Raw genomic sequence first — 17,035 nt, forward strand, 5'->3', positions numbered from 1 at the left:
AATAGCTTCTCCCGAACGTCGGCGTCTATAGTTCGTTTTTATTAACATTAGGAAGAAGATAAACAATGTTGACGTGTCTTTTTATTGAAAAACACATTTTAAAAATAAGTTACGGTGAATATGTAACAATTATGAATCCTAATACGATCATTTATATTCTTTTGCTTTCATAAGTAATAGTTACTGATTTTAAAACGCGTTTTTCAATTAAAAGACATGTCAAGATCGTTTACCTTCTTTCTATTGCTAAAAAAACTTACTATGTATAGTCAACTCTGTGGCTGCTGCTCGACGGAGCGTTGACGGAATTGCGACACGATTGCGGAATTGCGTGACGCCATTTTCCATAGCTGCCTCTAATTAGCTTCCATAGTTTGACAGGCTAGGTGTTGACGTATTATGCTCGCGTTATTATTACTTTGACAGCTTATACTTGCCTCTTTCTCAGTTTCTCCCACAGTACCGTATTTTAAAGCCAACTCAAGTTCAGTACGGATTTAGTGCATATTATTTTCCATCGTATTTTCACGGAAACGTACGAGCGTGTCTTGTTATTTCAGTCAGTCTCGGTGCATGTCGAGCGTTTTTCGACTTAAAATATGTGAGTGACCCGTTCTTAATACATTTATTATGTTCCCGAGATAATACGATGGAAAACAATTATGTACTACATCTGTAAGTCACTTACGGTGTTTATTCATCAGTTTTCTTCCTCGCGTTATCCCGGCATTTCGCGACGGCGCATGAGAGCCTGGGGTCCGCTTAACAACTAATCCCATGATTTGACGTAGGCACTAATTTTTATGAAAGTGACTGCCATCGGACCTTCCAACCCAGAGGGTAAACTAGGCCTTATTGGGATTAGTCCGGTTTCCTCACGATGTTTTCCTTCACCGAAAAGCGACTGGTATCAAATGATATTTCGTACATAAGTTCCGAAAAACTCATTGGTACGAGCCGGGGTTTGAACCCGCGACCTCCAGATTGCAAGTCGCACGCTCTCACCGCTAGGCCACCAGCGCTTTCAATTATTAGTGTTTATTCATCAGTATAGCTAATAAAAGCGTTCAAATAGTCCCCTTGCGTCTCTAACAGCAGCTTATGCTGCGGCAACATCGCCTGAGCCATGGTATTGACGTTGACGGAGCTGACGGGACCAAGAATGGGCTCCTCCTTGCGCCGTTTCCTGTTTTTCTTCTCCCACGGCTTGTACGGGATCTTGAGGTGGACGGTCTGTATGTGCAGCTTGACGGCGGTGGATTGGGTGAAGCGCCGGTTGCAGTGCTGGCACTGGTAGCGTTTCTCGCCGGTGTGGACCTGGTGTTATTAGAATTTTGATTATGATAGGCCTTAAGCCTAGGAATCCTCTAGACCGAATTTAGAGCAATTATTTCATGCAACCGATGACGCCAAAAATGCGGGGGTGGGCGGGACGAGGTGAGCGAAGTCCCGTGCCGTGATTGGTCCGTTCAAAGACACGGACGTCACACAAAGACACTTTCGACTCGAACATGGAGTAAAATTACCGTATGCGTGGCAGAGGGGGTAGCGCAACTATGCTCAGTCTAGAGGATATTTTGTCTGTGTGATAGGCAGACAATGTACTAACAGGAAGAAACCCGCCAGGTGAGAGTCGGACTCGCCCACCGAGGATTCCGTACTTTTAAGTATTTGTTGTTTTAGCGGCAACAGAAATACATCATCTGTGAAATTTTCAACTGTCTAGCTATCACGTTTCAGTTTCAGACGTGAACGGAACCCTTCGTGCGCGAGTCCGACTCTCACTTGGCCGATTTTTCTATGAGATTTCCCATCCATCCAGGGCATAAAATTCCATTAAAAAACATAAATTTGACACATTTCTATGGATTGACAGGGCAAGGTATGCTGGCGCCATCTTCGACCGGCCAACTTCATTATATGTTACTGACCACTAGATGGCGGTCGCGGTTGCTCGGCATGCTGAAGCGGCGCTCGCAGTGCGGGCACTCGTACGGCTTCTCGTTGGTGTGTGTGCGCATGTGCACCATCAGGTTCGCGTATTGCTGTAACAAATATATAACATCGTATTATTTGAACTAAATAGGCCCCGTGCATGAACTATATGGGGCAGCATAGGAGACGTCAGATTTTTAGCGCGAGGCGTAAATGTGCGGTTTATGCTTCCGATGTAGCCCACAAGATGGCAGAACCTACTATGCATTACGAAACGAGCACGGTAGACGGTAGCACTTGCTTTAGCAATGTACATACATGTGCACATATGTTTCCGATTCCGGCCACAAGATGGCAGACCCTCCAACGCGCACAGTCCCTATATAACAGGCCGGTCTCACAGACTTTATGTTAGGTTTCGTTCCTGTCGTCTCGGATATGGGTGAATATTGTATCGATGTATTCAGTGTAATGCCCTGAACACAAATATATAAGATGACAAGCGCGAAAGTGGTGGGGGTATTTGCTGTGACGTCATAAAGTAAGTATGTAAGTAAGAATTTTCTTAAGAAAATTGAGTGATGATACTGTTGATATGTGTGGCTAGTCGGCTACATACCTTGGTGGTGTGTCCGCACACATCGCACATGTACCGCTTCAGGAACTCTGCCCCCGGATGTTGCTCCGCGTAATGCTTGCGAGCTTGCACGTCGTTCGCCATGTGTTCGCCGCACTAGGTAGTAACTTGAGTGTTGATATGTGTGGCTAGTCGGCTACATACCTTGGTGGTGTGTCCGCACACATCGCACATGTACCGCTTCAGGAACTCTGCCCCCGGATGTTGCTCCGCGTAATGCTTGCGAGCTTGCACGTCGTTCGCCATGTGTTCGCCACGTGTTCGCCACACTAGGTAGTAACTTGAGTGTTGATATGTGTGGCTAGTCGGCTACATACCTTGGTGGTGTGTCCGCACGCATCACACATGTACCGCTTGAGGAACTCTGCCCCCGGATGTTGCTCCGCGTAATGCTTGCGAGCTTGCACGTCGTTCGCCATGTGTTCGCCACACTAGGTAGTAACTTGAGTGTTGATATGTGTGGCTAGTCGGCTACATACCTTGGTGGTGTGTCCGCACACATCACACATGTAGCGCTTGAGGAACTCTGCCCCGGGATGTTGCTCCGCGTAATGCTTGCGAGCTTGCACGTCGTTCGCCATGTGTTCGCCACACTGTACGCAGAAAACAGTACATTTTAACATGACAACATCATAGACTAGGAACTCTAGACTGAGTATAGTCGCGCTACCCCCTCTGCCACGCATACGGTAATTTTACTCCATGTTCGAGTCGAAAGTGTCTTTGTGTGACGTCCGTGTCTTTGAACGGACCAATCACGGCACGGGACTTCGCTCACCTCGTCCCGCGCACCCCCGCATTTTGGCATCATCGGTTGCATGAAATAATTGTTCTAAACTCGGTCTAGAGGATTCCTAGTCTATGGACAACATATAAAACAGTCCATTTTGTTAGAGGAAATTTATCGGCTCGAGCAAACCGAAGGTTGATATAAGACAATATAAGTCGAGGATAACATTAGTGTTAACCGAAGAGAATATTTTTAAAAGGAGGCGCAATGTCAAAGTAAATTTTGTAGTCAGTAAATTTACTGCACAATTAACCCTTGAACCGCCAGAGTCTGATATATAAGACATTACATATCCAGCTCATTTCGCCACAGTCTGATAAATAAGACAAAGATCTGATTTGGTTTTTACAGCACATTTATAACTCCCGTAACTATGCCAACCTTACTCTGCGTGGTACAATTACTGACGGTGGCGACACGAGCACGCTCGCTCAAAAATTCCTGGCGGTTAAAAGGTAAACAAATGGCGTTCTAAAAAAATTAAATTCTGTATCGAAAGATGGCAGTAAACTTACTGAGACTACACATGGTATAAAAAATAAGCGAGGGGATAAAGGCCGAATGATGTTACCAGATCGCAGCTGGTGGAGGTGACGGTGCCGTTGTTGAGCACCTCCGACTTGAGTACGGAGGAGCGCGGCCGGCCGCGCCGCCGCGAGCCCTCCGCGCCGCCGCCCCGCCGGTTGGGCTTCACTATCGACCTGAAAAAAAATTCAAGTAATTAAAACTGTGGGACTTGAAATAGAAAATGCTCTGTTTAACAAAACAGACAACATTTGAGTCCCTACGCAATCAAAATACTTACAAAAAATATGAACGACTTAGGTGCTATCAATTTGCTAAAATTTCAGATGCCAGAAAATAATATTCAGTTTTTACAGACCGGTGTAGACTACTACACTGTACTTATGCACTTTTGCAGCCATGCCATCTTATGATCGTAGCAGTGGTTGCAAAATTTGTAGAATCGTAGTCAGTCTTAAGATTCTTACTACGTATTAATAATAACGCTAATGACCGACTATCTTTAGACCTTAATATTATGTAATGTCTTTGCAATAAAGGTTACTAATTATAAAAGGGAATATTACGCAAAACTCTGCGTAGAGGGCCTCACTAACACAATCACATGGCCTACCGTGAAATACGACATTAGAAAGTTCGGTTTCTGCCTCTCTATCACTCTTGCTTATTCGATTGATAGAAAGGCAGATAACGAAATTTCGATTTTCGCGTTTCGCGGTAGGCCACCTGTAAACAAACCGCCTTGATGCATCAATGTCATAATAAAAACTTGTCAAAAAACAAAAACGGCAAAATCTGCCTCTCTATCACTTACATATTCGAGTAATAGAGTGACAAAGAGAGTAAACTTACAAGTTGGTGGTGGCGTGTTTGTTGGAGCTGCCCAGGTGTGTAGCGAAGGCCGCTTCGTTCAGGAACTGTATGTTGCAGTCGGCACAGAATAACGGGTCCTGTGGGTTCGCTATGCTTGTGTTCATTATATCGCGCTCCTAAAACATAGTAAGACCAATTTCTTATCCAGATTTTATGGCAATTACTATAGTTCGTTTTTTTAGCATTAGAAAAAAGGTAAACAATCTTGATGCGTCTTTTAATTGAAAAACACGTTTTAGAAATAAGTCACGGCAAATATGTAACAATTATGAATCTATCACGATCATTTATATTCTTCTGCTTTCATCATAAGTAATAGTTACTAATTTTCAAAAAACGTTTTTCAATTAAAAGACATGTCAAGACCGCTTACCGTCTTTCAAGTTCTTTCTAATGCTAAAAAAAACGAACTATGCAAGTAATTAAAAAATATCGTTTAAGTTTGGATACTCATTTCAACTCTACTACGAATCGTCACCTTACATGGCGACCCTGTCAAAGAAGAGTGTCGGTGGTACACTACTGGTGGTACTACAAAAATATGTTACTCTTTACAAACAAGATCGTGTCAGATATTTTTGCGGCGTTCGTTGTGTAATATATTATTGCAGGTGACTGTACACGGTGAACCACAAACTATTCTACGCAATTCCAATAAAAACTACATAATCTATTGAGCGAAAAAGAGAACTCGTCATCATTTAATTTCATTTATTTATTGTAAAGTCATGTACATATATTTTATGATGGTGTTACAATTCAGTACTTAGAGAATATAACCAACGGAGACGCCATGTCTATAATTTTCGGTACAAAATAGTCTGCCGTTTTTTGCGGGGGAGTGGCACATCAAATGTATACTTAACGTCAACATAGCCATGTCAGATGAACGTCAGTCCATACATGTGTTCGACATATGGTTGACCATTGGCCGCCTTTTTTTGACAGAGGGGAACGCCTGTTAATGACCACTCCGTTGGTTATATTCTCTAAGATTCAGTAAGTCATGCCATGACGTCCTGTGAGGACATACAACTACTTATATTAAACCTTATTACTCTAGGCTAATCATTATAAAATAGAATTAATTAATCAACACTGTCATGCATTGGGGTGGAGTCCGGTGGAGTAGGAATAGTGAGATAATATCCTGTTACCAACCTCAGTGCTATGCGCCAGTTGTTTGTGGCAATACAGGCCGTTTTCACTGACGAAGCTGTGACCACACATGTTGCAAATGTTGGTGGATGGGTGCTTTATCCTGATGTGAGTCAAGCGGGTCGACGCTTTTCTGTTGAAAAAATAACAGATGAATTTACCTATAGAACATGTTCTTTCTTTATTCAGAATGTTTTTAAGATACTTGAAATGTAAAGGCGAATCAGCATTTAATTTAAATTTTATCCTGGGGTCTGCTTGACAACTAATCCCAAGAATTGACGTAGGCACTGGTTTTTGCGAAAGCGACTGCCATCTGACCTTCCAACCCAGAGGGGAAACTAGGCTAAGGCCTTAGATTAAGATTAGTTCGGTTTCCTTATGATTTTTTTCTTCACATTGTAACAACAAAATTTTAATTCTTCATTTTTCAATACTGTTTTGTATGTGACCCATATTCGTTTGATACCCTTAACGCCATCTGGCGAGCACAGTCGATAACAACATGGTCCGGGTTGCTATATTAAAAATTAATTTAGGCTTCTTCCTACATTTTTGGTTTTCTTTTAATCGAAAGGGGTTTGTAAATTAAAATTGTCTTCAAATATTGTTTTTTCTTTCTATTTAATATTAGTCCAAGTAAATTAAAGAAGAAAGGTAATGTTTTCTTTTCAAAGTCACCTAGGATCGCACGAATCCAGTTCGGGCTGTGGCAACTCTGCCATTTGACTTGTCATTATTCTTCCTGTCAAAATGAAGATCGTGGACCGTTTTCTTTTGCGGTGTTTCGCCGTATGAAAGCCGTTTAAGGGCTATAATACATCCCATCGGGAGACATCTCCTTTTTAAGTGAGTATTTTGGTGATTTTTGCGACGGGTTTTGTGCATAAGATTCCATTTAATAGCGTGGTGAATTTTATTTCACAGTCCCGGATTTTTATCCTATATGGAAGTCGTGTGAGACGATGGTGTGTTGGTGGAGGCCTCATCGAGTCGACATGCTGGTCAATCCCGGCCACGTATGCCGCTTCTCCTCGATGGGTAAGTTAATTACTTGTTTTTGAATTCGTAATCCTTACGCCCATGCGGGGGTCCGCTCTTTAAATCATGAACCGATTTTTCTCCTTTATTTAGGTTCCAGCTTGTCAAAAGTCTGTGAACCCTGTCTTACTACCTGTAACTCGTTACAGGGCCTACCACTTAGTCTACAGTTTGGCTGTAAGGCAGCCCCCAGCCAGCTTGGTGTACCGGCGGTCGGGGCCTGTTCGCTATTACTACAACTACCATGGATGCAGAGGCACTGCGACATGAGTCTCCATTAGTGTGTCGGCAGTGGTACCTTCCTTCTAATGTCACTACTTAAAAGGTCAGAGACAACCAATTTATTATATTCTCCAAGGCGCCCAACTTACTTTAAATAATTTTCCTTATTTTTTATATCACGTACCCAGAGTGCCCAACCATAAGAAATGTAGCCGCCAAACCCACATTTGCTCTCATATTTTTAGTTAAGTCTGTAGTAAGCTAGCCGAGGCTATTTAATATATTATAATGTCATAAGTTAACATTTGACACATCTAAACTTAGATATTTGTCGTTATTCCAAATAAATGTATTATAAGTAATGTACTAGTTTCCTTTATTCCATTTTAATTAGCCCCCTAAAATAATAATGGTAACAACATATGTACATAAGTTCCGAAAAACTCATTGGTACGAACCGGGGTTTGAACCCGCGACCTCCGGATTCAATTGATTACTAATCTATCTGTACACTTACTTGAATTCTTTTTCGCAATGCGGACATTGGTACGTGACATTTTTATGCCACCGATAGTGCATATGCGCTTGACCCCTGTAAAAGAAGTTACATTAGATTTTGATCATTAATAGCTGTCAATAGAGTTTAATATTATATCCGCCATAAATGGCTTCGTATGTGGTAAAGGGTTAAAAATGTATAAATGTAGTTTATTTACATATGTAAGTACAATTAACCTAGTTTATAAGCAACAGACTAACAAAAGTGGACTGTATTTGTCTGAATAAAGAAATTATTTATTATTTATTTATTATTAGCAACAATCAACGCAGTACAATTTGGTCACGCGATATGCCAATTAACATAATTAAAACCCGTTTTTGCAGGTAAGTAGCACGTGGGGTTTTACTTAACAATAGACAAAGGATTAGTTCGGGGCCTGCTACGAATCATGCGGCCCACACCAATGTTGGTGTCTAGCAGTAGTAGTTGCCGCGCACCGCTACGGAACGGACGCCTGCTCGCGCTTGCGCCACCTTGCGGTCATAGACGCCTTAGAGAGTAAACCTTCTGTACCTAGTACTATTATTTTGTTTCAAGGTTTGTTCAATATGTTGGTGCTTACTTGTTGAAGCAGACGAACTTTCAGATCAGAGGGGCTACCGCGAAAACCGTTTTTCGCAAATTGCGGGGATCTTTCTCTTCTACTCCAATGAAGGCGTAATTAGAGTGACTGAGAAAAATGCCCGCAATTTGCGAACTTCGATTTTCGCGGTTATAGCCCTGACAGGAGTATTTGAAGAGGTGCGTGATGTACCTTACACTTTGGGGGGCGACTTGAAATGCAGCTTGCACATATCGCACGAGTATGTTTTACTTCAAGCAGGCGTGGCTCACTCCGCGATATCGTCGCGTCGCTACAAGTACATGCCGCCTACACCAATGTTGGTGTCTAGCCATAGTGGTTGCCGCGCACCGCTATGGACGGATGGATAGACGGTGCTTACTTGTTGAAGCAGACGAACTTGCAGATCTGACAGGAGTATTTGAAGAGGTGCGTGATGTTCATATGACGGTACACTTTGCGGGGCGACTTGAAGTGTAGTTTGCACATATCGCAAGAGTATGTTTTACTTCAAGCAGGCGTGGCTCACTCCGCGATATCGTCGCGTCGCTACAAGTACATGCCGCCTACACCAATGTTGGTGTCTAGCCATAGTGGTTGCCGCGCACCACTATGGACGGATGGATGGACGGTGCTTACTTGTCGAAGCAGACGAACTTGCAGATCTGACAGGAGTATTTGAAGAGGTGCGTGATGTACACTTTGTGGGGCGACTTGAAATGCAGCTTGCACATATCGCACGAGTATGTTTTACTTCAAGCAGGCGTGGCTCACTTCGCGATATCGTCGCGTCGCTACAAGTACATGCCGCCTACATCAATGTTGGTGTCTAGCCATAGTGGTTGCCGCGCACCGCTATGGACGGATGGATGGACGGTGCTTACTTGTTGAAGCAGACGAACTTGCAGATCTGACAGGAGTATTTGAAGAGGTGCGTGATGTTCATATGCCGGTACACTTTGCGGGGCGACTTGAAGTGTAGTTTGCACATATCGCACGAGTAGGCCCCCGCGTACGCCTGCGAAACAAAGTTTTTTTTTATACTACGTCGGTAACATACAAGCATACGGCCCGCCTGACGGTAAGCAGTCTCCGTAGCCTATGGATCGCATGGTGGTATGGTCGCGACCCTAATACTCCGAACTTGTTTTGCAATCATATCACCACTGGATAAAAAACCTTTTGATATGGAATCCTTGTAATATGTGAAATAGTATGACATTCTGTTTCACTTCCAGAGATGATAGGAGATGCAGCAAGCGTGTCCTAGCGTGGAGGCCTCGTTCAAAATGACCAGATCACAGACCTCCAACAAGATCGGAGGATGAAATTAAAAATATTGCAGGCCCACTCTGGAGGAGAGAAGCAGCAAATCGGGCTGCTTGGAGGAGATTTGGAGAGGCGTATGCCCAACAGTGGGCGCATGAGGAAGAAGAAGAAGATTCTGTCTCACTCACCGGGTCGTGTTTCCTCATGTGCTTGCTATAAGTGTTGACGGCCCGGAAGCCTCTATAACACAACTCGCATTTATACTCGGCCTCTAAATAGTTCCTGGAGGTTTTGCGTTCCAATATCAACTCATATTGTTCCTCATGCTTAACGGGAGAATAGACTGGGAAGTCGGGGGGTAGCTTGTTGATTTTCCTAAAAAAAAGCAACATATTAAAAATGTCGAAGTCGTGAATGTTTTTTAAGCCGGGTCCACACAGAGTGAGCATACGCGCGAGGCATTTTCCTCGCCCACAAAACGGCCAGTGTAGACGTGCCTCGGGCGAGGCGGCGCGCGCGAGGCACGGCTAAATACAATGTAATTCTAATTAGAGTAGAGTAGAGAGCGTTTATTCGTGACAAAAGAAAATACGCTTGCAGACGTTTATGTTTAGTCCAAAATTAAACTTTCCTACTCACTCACTTTCACTTTGGACGCCACGCCTATCCTGCGCAGCACGTCATCGTAAATCTTGTTGGAATGCACGAAGTTTGTTACTGGGTTGTAGCCGCACGCGTCAGCTGGCGTTTTTGGCGGTTAAAGGTCGATGACGATGTTGATAAATATTTGAAGAATTCTTTTTTCTAGGTACAGTCAGCCAAGAAAGTGGTCTATCACTTTTCGACTCTATCATCTGATTGATAGAGTCGAAAAGTGGTAGACCACTTTCTTGGCTGACCGTACCATCATCAAACCTCAATAGATATCTACTTTAATTTTAGTGTGGCAAAAAATATGCCTCCTGGGTATAAAACTAATGCATGAAGACATAAAAGACCATACCTGACAGGTCGGATAGTGACGACGCCCTTAACCCGCTTGCCGCCCTTGGAGCTCAGCCATTTGGGCCGCGACTCGTACCAGTTGGCGTCCTTCTTCCTGCCTCGCTGGAGATGAGCCCAAATGTAGTGTTGCTTAGCTGACAATCTGAAAAATAAATCTAGTTACCGGCAAAAAAAAAAGATTGCGTATAGAATAAAACAAATCATCCAAAGTTATTAAACAGAATTATTTTATAAAGTCCATGTAGTTGTCCAAAAGTTTTTACAGAGTTAAAACAAAATTACCAACACTCTTAAGTGACCATTGATCGACCATATATCTTTGCCAAGCGTGCTTAAAATCAGAAATGTATGAAACAGGTAACTATTTTAAGTGTTTTGGTTAGGTATTGCATTATGGGGTAAGTATTATGGGCTAATGATGTTCTAAATTTTTTTTTATTGGTATTCAGGATAACAACACCCGTAAATATAACTAAGACATATTAATGCTTACATAAAAATAAGGCCAATAACAGTCATCCATTGAGTTACATTATATAACTATTAAAAATAACAAAGATAAGAAAACAACAAGAATGTACAATAGGTACACACAAATGCTCGATACGCTAGAAATACTATAAACCGGTTGTAAAATGTATAAGTAATCTAGTTAAAAATACCTACTTCTGATACAAAACAAAACCATGACATTGCATTAGTTGTAAATCAGTTGTAAATCAGACACCAGCAGACATTCAATATTATAATAACAATTAAGTGATTGGAAAGCCTCTGTAAAACAGCCACCGAACCCCCGGAGAATTAGCTGTCTGGCAAAGAAAATGGTTCGGGCGAGGCAAATCTACGTAGCTTCGCGCGGCAAATTCCCTACGAGGCAGAACGTGTATTAAGTAACTTACCGATCAAAACTGACTTCATTACACTTCTTACACTCGTACTTGTACATGTGCTTCTCAGTAGTGTGAGTCTTCAAAAGGTAATCGGTCTTGTAATAGTAGTTGCACAGCTTACAGAGGAAGTTGCCACTTACGTGCTGGAAATAATTCAGATTTATAGTAAACTTAGGCCCACTTGCACCATCCCACTAACCCGGGGTTAAGCGGTTAAACCGTTAACATAGTGTCAAATTGTACTGATGATCATGGTAACTCCAAGTTTAACCGGTTACCCCCGGGTTAAGTTGAATGGTGCAAGTGGGCCTTAGGCGACCACGTACCGGAAGGCGCAGCTTGGGTAGACCCACCACAAGGTGGACTGATGACCTGGTAAAGGTCGCGGGAGTCCGCTAGATGTGGATGGCGTAAGACCGGTCATTGTGGCACTCTATGGGGGAGGCCTATTTGTTCAGCAGTGGACGTCCTCTGGCTGGTATCGTCTTGGTGGCTGGTCGTCACTCATTCTACAATCGTCGGTGGCTTGTAAATGTAGAATGAGTGACGAAAGCAGAATAGGACTAATTTAAGAACTTGACGAAAAACGAATGGGACGACCCAAGACGATACCCTCTGGCTGATATGATGATGATGATGATGATAGTAAACTTATTATACAATAAACTATTATACATATAAATAAAATTACCCCTTTGACCTACAGTCGCCATCATATATATTGGAGCGGCCAAGGTGTTCACAATATCTGAACACGCACTCTAACGCCTTGACAATAGAGGCGTCTTCAGATATTTGTGAGCACCTTGGCCGCTCCGATATATCTGATGGCGACTGTACAAAGACACGCATGGTTAGTTTTTATTTTTAATAGCCTATATTGTGACCCACCTTGCCACCTGGACCAGGAAAGCCATTGATAGAAAGGAATGGAAGCAGCTGGGAGAGGCCTATGTGTCAGAAGACACGCTGAACACTAATCCGATCAATATGATGTGTTAGTTTTTAAGTAAATTTGTTTATATATATAATGTAATACTGTTTTAGTTTTGGCAATAAAGGCTATTATGATTATGATATATTGTGACCCACTGCTGGGCAAAGGCCTCCCCTGTCGTCCGCCACTCGTCACGGCTTTGTGTATTCTCCCGCCAGTCGTTTACTATATTTTTTATTTTTATTTATATGACTCTTGATTAAAGAAAGCCACAGTCAAATTGGTTCATTTGTTTGGAAGCTACAAGGCCATAGAAAAATACGATACAGTCACGTTTTGGGGTATTAACATTAAAAATACGAGTAGGTTAACGAAAATAATGAATATTCAATATAATTACATAGATCATTATTCCATCAATTTTGTTTCACATTTGTTTTAAATAGGTCACATACATACATATTAATCAATACCTATTCAAATTGACTCATGTAATTGTAGGTATTCAAAATGGACACAGTTTATAAATTTGTTTTCTGTAAAAAAACACAGAATAGGTAGTATTCCTAGAGGGGCTGTCCATAAATTACGTCATCGTTTTTTGACGATGTTTGTCCCCCTAAAATCATCCAAAAATCATGCTTCAAATGACCCCGTTTTCTCCTACGTCATGCTACCATCATCCGATGTCCAGACCCCCCTCCCCCCCTAATTTGAAATGACGTAATTTATGAATAGTCCCCTACGTCAGAATAATTTCTATGCCCATTTATAAACAAATATAGCTTTCCTTTTTAAAGTTAATTACATACCCAAAGGTTAAAACCGGGACCGTATTAGTAAGACTCCACTGTCCGTCTGTCTGTCACCAGGCTGAATCTCATGAACCGTGATATCTAGACAGTTGAAATTTTCACAGATGATGTATTTCTGTTGTCACTATAACAACAAATACTAAAATGTACGGAACCCTCGATGGGCGAGTCCGACTCGCACTTGTCCGGTTTTGACAATAAGATATGTAGTGTTTTCTCACCTGATCATGCATCCTTAAATGGGCCGTCAGTCTCTGCTGAGTATGATATCCCTTATTGCACACCTGGCACCGGAATGTCCCGTGACTAAACAGCCTATACACATCTACCGCTGCCTGCGCTTCCTTGTCTGTTATAGCTACCATACTGGCATACTCTTCATCTAAACTTGAACTTTCCGGTTCTAATTTCTTAGCCTTTCCTTTAGGTTTTTTAGCGGGCGGGGGCTCTTCGTCGGAATGTAGATCACTAATATTATCCTTATCATCAAAGTAATCATCATCATCTTTAACTATTGATATTGATTGCTCTAAATTCTGTTGCTCTATACTTGATTGCGGCTCTATCTCTACTTTAACTTCTTGCTGTATTTCTTGTTTTTTCGGTACATGTATAACCTGGGTGGTGTATGTACTATGGTGGATGATTGGTACTATGTCACCATAGTATATTCCTAGTCGGCTAGTTCTGGTCCATTGGGAGTGTGCTTCTTCGTAATTTGTCCTGTTTATATCTATGTAGGATAGTGAAGGTTTTAGGTCTAAGCATTCCCTATCTATGGCCTCCAGTTTATGTATGCTGATCTGAAATAAATAAGAAATTATAAGCTAAAAAAAGTAAGTAGGTAAATATTTATAAACCTATAGGATCAGCAGTAAAACGTATTGTCTGTGAAGCCCCTTCCAGTTAGTCCTCCCAAGGCAATAAAAAGGTTGGCTTTGCGAGCCCCCCCCCCCTAAATGTGCAGGGCCGTGGGCAAAGGCCCCATTCGCCCATACGCTCCACTGAAAAGGATCATGGTAGCCCTACAGTACTGCCGTCATGATGAAGTTGTACACTATTCAGACATGTAAATATGATGCAAGCTTTTTATTAAACTAACATATTAGACCACTACTCATTTTAAACAGCTCCTCATCATAAACTAGGTATAATAACTAGAATATTTTAGACTGACCTCCTTATTCCTTAGCTGGAGTTCACGCAGCGTAAAATGGGCTCGTTGGCATTTTTTACGAAACTTTACAAAACGTTTCACATACGCTGAACACTCGACACACAAATATTTGGGCAAACCAGAGCAGTCAGAAGTCTGAAAACATGAAAAAAATAAGTTATAATTATTCCGGAAACACTGTTATCGTTTTCTCACACATCCATATCAATAAATAATTAAAGTTAAACAAAATCTTAGCGGAAATACCAGAATACCAAGCGAAAAATATACCTTCAAGCCAGATATCAAGTTGAATTCTTGGCGTAAGGTGCCAGAGTCCATGTTGTAAAGCCTAACATTTGTACTAAAACAAACTGTACAAGCTTTCAAGTCGTACATTTTATGTGCTTTAATTTATTTCTTCGCTATTTATTAAGAATCATTATGATTTTATCAATAAACAACCGCGATCGTATCCGCATCCTTGGTTGACAATTGAGAGGTGAATGAAATGAATGACGTACGACGTACCCATGAATGAAACTGTCTGCCTTATCTGTGCCAAAACCATGGAAAAGTCCGAAAATGTTCAACGTTATCAGCGTTAAAAGAGATGTCTGGAATAATCAAAATAAAAATGACATTGGAGTGACATTGACAGATGAGCGACTTCGACTTTCCCAATTCCCAGTGGACTTTCCAATCTTCCGATTCCCATTATTATATTTCGAGAAAAGTTTTCCTCCAACGAAAAAGATTTAATTTACGTTCGCAGTAACCTGACAAACAATGGCAGAGAAAAAGAAAGCACTGTTCATTTGTCTTGGTACGTATTCGGTTGTAAAATGCACAATGAACAGAACTCTAAAACTTATAACAGTATCTTGTAAGTAAGCTATAGCATGGCTCAAAATTTTATTGTGAAATGAAATTACGTGTTTTAGGAAACATTTGCCGCTCGCCGATAGCCGAAGGCGTTTTCCAGAAAACCGTGAATGACTTGAACATCGGAGATAAGTGGGAGATCGACAGTGCCGCTATCGGCTCTTGGCATGTCGGAAATTCACCGGACTATCGCGCTATGGACACTATGAAGGAGCATAATGTTCCATATAACAATCATGCTAGACAGGTAATATTTACATTACCTACATATTCTGTATTGTCAATAATAATACAAGGTTATTCTCAGCTGCACCATTGATAACAGGTGGATATTTTTCTCATTTGTTCCTACTGGCAACAGATAAGAAAAAAATCACAGAAGTAGGAATAAAAAAAAATATTTGTCAAAAAGTTACTAGTTTTTTTTAAATGTTTACTTGTTGCAGATTACAAAGGCAGACTTCAACCACTATGACTACATATTTGGCATGGATGAGGCCAACATGAAGGACCTCAAGAGACTAGCTCCCAAGAACTGCAAGGCTGAGCTGCTTCTGTTTGGTGATTTTGACCCTCAGGGCGACAGGATCATCAGAGATCCTTACTATGTAAGTTAAAAACTTTATTACTGAAGTAACCTTATTACTGCTACAATCAAAATTAAAAAAAAATGCAAATTAGAGTGGTATGCAATCTGTCCAATGCCATTGTGTCTCACTCTCTCATTAAGCAAAATGTGAGACAAATACACATCGGACAAATAAATTGGACAAGTGGAATACCACCCTTAGGCGACTGCATATTGCACAAAGGAAGTTCCATAATATTTTGGTTTAGTATATTTTTTATATGTATAAAAGTATTTATCTTTATGTTGAGATGAAAATCTCAAGTCACAAAGACTGACAAGTTGTGATGATAAAACCATCCCACCCAACTACCCCAGATATTTTTCCTATTTTCATCAATTTAAATCTTATTGTAACGTAATAAGGTCTAAATTTGTTTGAATGAAAAATGTAAATTTTTTTTTTTGTTTTTCAGGATGCTGATTCCAAGAGTTTTGAAAAATGTTACCAACAGTCTGTAAGATGTTCAAAGGGATTTTTAGAGCACTTGGAAAAGAAAGGCTGAGAAGAATGTACTGCTACATTCCAACAATTAATTAATAATACTGTATAGTAAATTATTTTTATTATTCAAATACATTTTTGTTCCAACTTAAGTTGTTTTTAATTATTTGGCGGTCTAGCATAAGTGGCGTTCTCGCGCGAGAGTCTATACTTGAATTCGCGCCAGATGTATGGCGACTATGCCTATGGCGTCGCGCACGAGATCGCGCATGCTAGCAGACCTGTTGTTTTAAGGAAGGATTTGTATGAAATAAAAGAGGTAGCACTGAATACAAATCATTTGATACATTTATTCATTTTTTTCTTTTGGATCTTAAAAGAATGAAGATATAACTGTGCCTGTCATTTAACCAATAAAATCTATTGAATCATATTCACATTCATTAGTTAAAAACTGGGCAAGTGCGAGTCGGACTCGCGCACGAAGGGTTCCGTACCATAATGCAAAAAAAAACAAAAGCAAAAAAAAAAACGGTCACCCATCCAAGTACTGACCACTCCCAACGTTGCTTAACTTTGGTCAAAAATCACGTTTGTTGTATGGGAGCCCCATTTAAATCTTTATTTTATTCTGTTCTTAATATTTGTTGTTATAGCGGCAACAGAAATACATCATCTGTGAAAATTTCAACTGTCT

General features: G+C 41.1%; 2 protein-coding genes across 2 annotated transcripts; one reads left to right on the forward strand and one right to left on the reverse strand.

The window, feature by feature from the left end:
• Positions 1-1,020: 1,020 nt before the first annotated feature.
• LOC134675151 (zinc finger protein 420-like) lies at positions 1,021-14,871 on the reverse strand. The gene is made up of 14 exons (XM_063533323.1): positions 14,672-14,871; positions 14,402-14,536; positions 13,446-14,027; positions 11,482-11,615; positions 10,578-10,721; positions 9,763-9,949; positions 9,190-9,323; positions 7,699-7,773; positions 5,922-6,051; positions 4,740-4,876; positions 3,934-4,063; positions 2,890-3,003; positions 1,932-2,045; positions 1,021-1,317 (listed from the first exon to the last, which is right to left on the reverse strand). The coding sequence occupies exons 1-14, from the start codon at positions 14,777-14,779 to the stop codon at positions 1,039-1,041; spliced, it is 2,403 nt and encodes an 800-aa protein (XP_063389393.1). The 5' UTR covers positions 14,780-14,871; the 3' UTR covers positions 1,021-1,038.
• Positions 14,872-15,069: 198 nt separating this feature from the next.
• On the forward strand, positions 15,070-16,490 carry LOC134675111 (low molecular weight phosphotyrosine protein phosphatase-like). Its single transcript, XM_063533273.1, has 4 exons — positions 15,070-15,206; positions 15,325-15,512; positions 15,712-15,873; positions 16,310-16,490. The coding sequence occupies exons 1-4, from the start codon at positions 15,170-15,172 to the stop codon at positions 16,397-16,399; spliced, it is 477 nt and encodes a 158-aa protein (XP_063389343.1). The 5' UTR covers positions 15,070-15,169; the 3' UTR covers positions 16,400-16,490.
• Positions 16,491-17,035: the final 545 nt, after the last annotated feature.

The sequence above is a fragment of the Cydia fagiglandana genome, chromosome 21 (genome assembly GCF_963556715.1).
Source record: "Cydia fagiglandana chromosome 21, ilCydFagi1.1, whole genome shotgun sequence".
In the NCBI taxonomy this organism is placed as follows: domain Eukaryota; kingdom Metazoa; phylum Arthropoda; class Insecta; order Lepidoptera; family Tortricidae; genus Cydia; species Cydia fagiglandana.

Coding starts and splice junctions, on each gene's coding strand:
- LOC134675111 (XM_063533273.1), top strand. CDS start 15,170: ATGGCAGAGAAAAAGAAAGCACTGTTCATTTGTCTTG. Junction 15,513..15,711: donor ATAACAATCATGCTAGACAG/GTAATATTTACA, acceptor TACTTGTTGCAG/ATTACAAAGGCAGACTTCAA. Junction 15,874..16,309: donor TCATCAGAGATCCTTACTAT/GTAAGTTAAAAA, acceptor TTTGTTTTTCAG/GATGCTGATTCCAAGAGTTT.
- LOC134675151 (XM_063533323.1), bottom strand. CDS start 14,779: ATGTACGACTTGAAAGCTTGTACAGTTTGTTTTAGTACAAATGTTAGG. Junction 11,616..13,445: donor ATTTAAGGATGCATGATCAG/GTGAGAAAACAC, acceptor AATTATTTCCAG/CACGTAAGTGGCAACTTCCT. Junction 6,052..7,698: donor CATTGCGAAAAAGAATTCAA/GTAAGTGTACAG, acceptor TTTTTTCAACAG/AAAAGCGTCGACCCGCTTGA.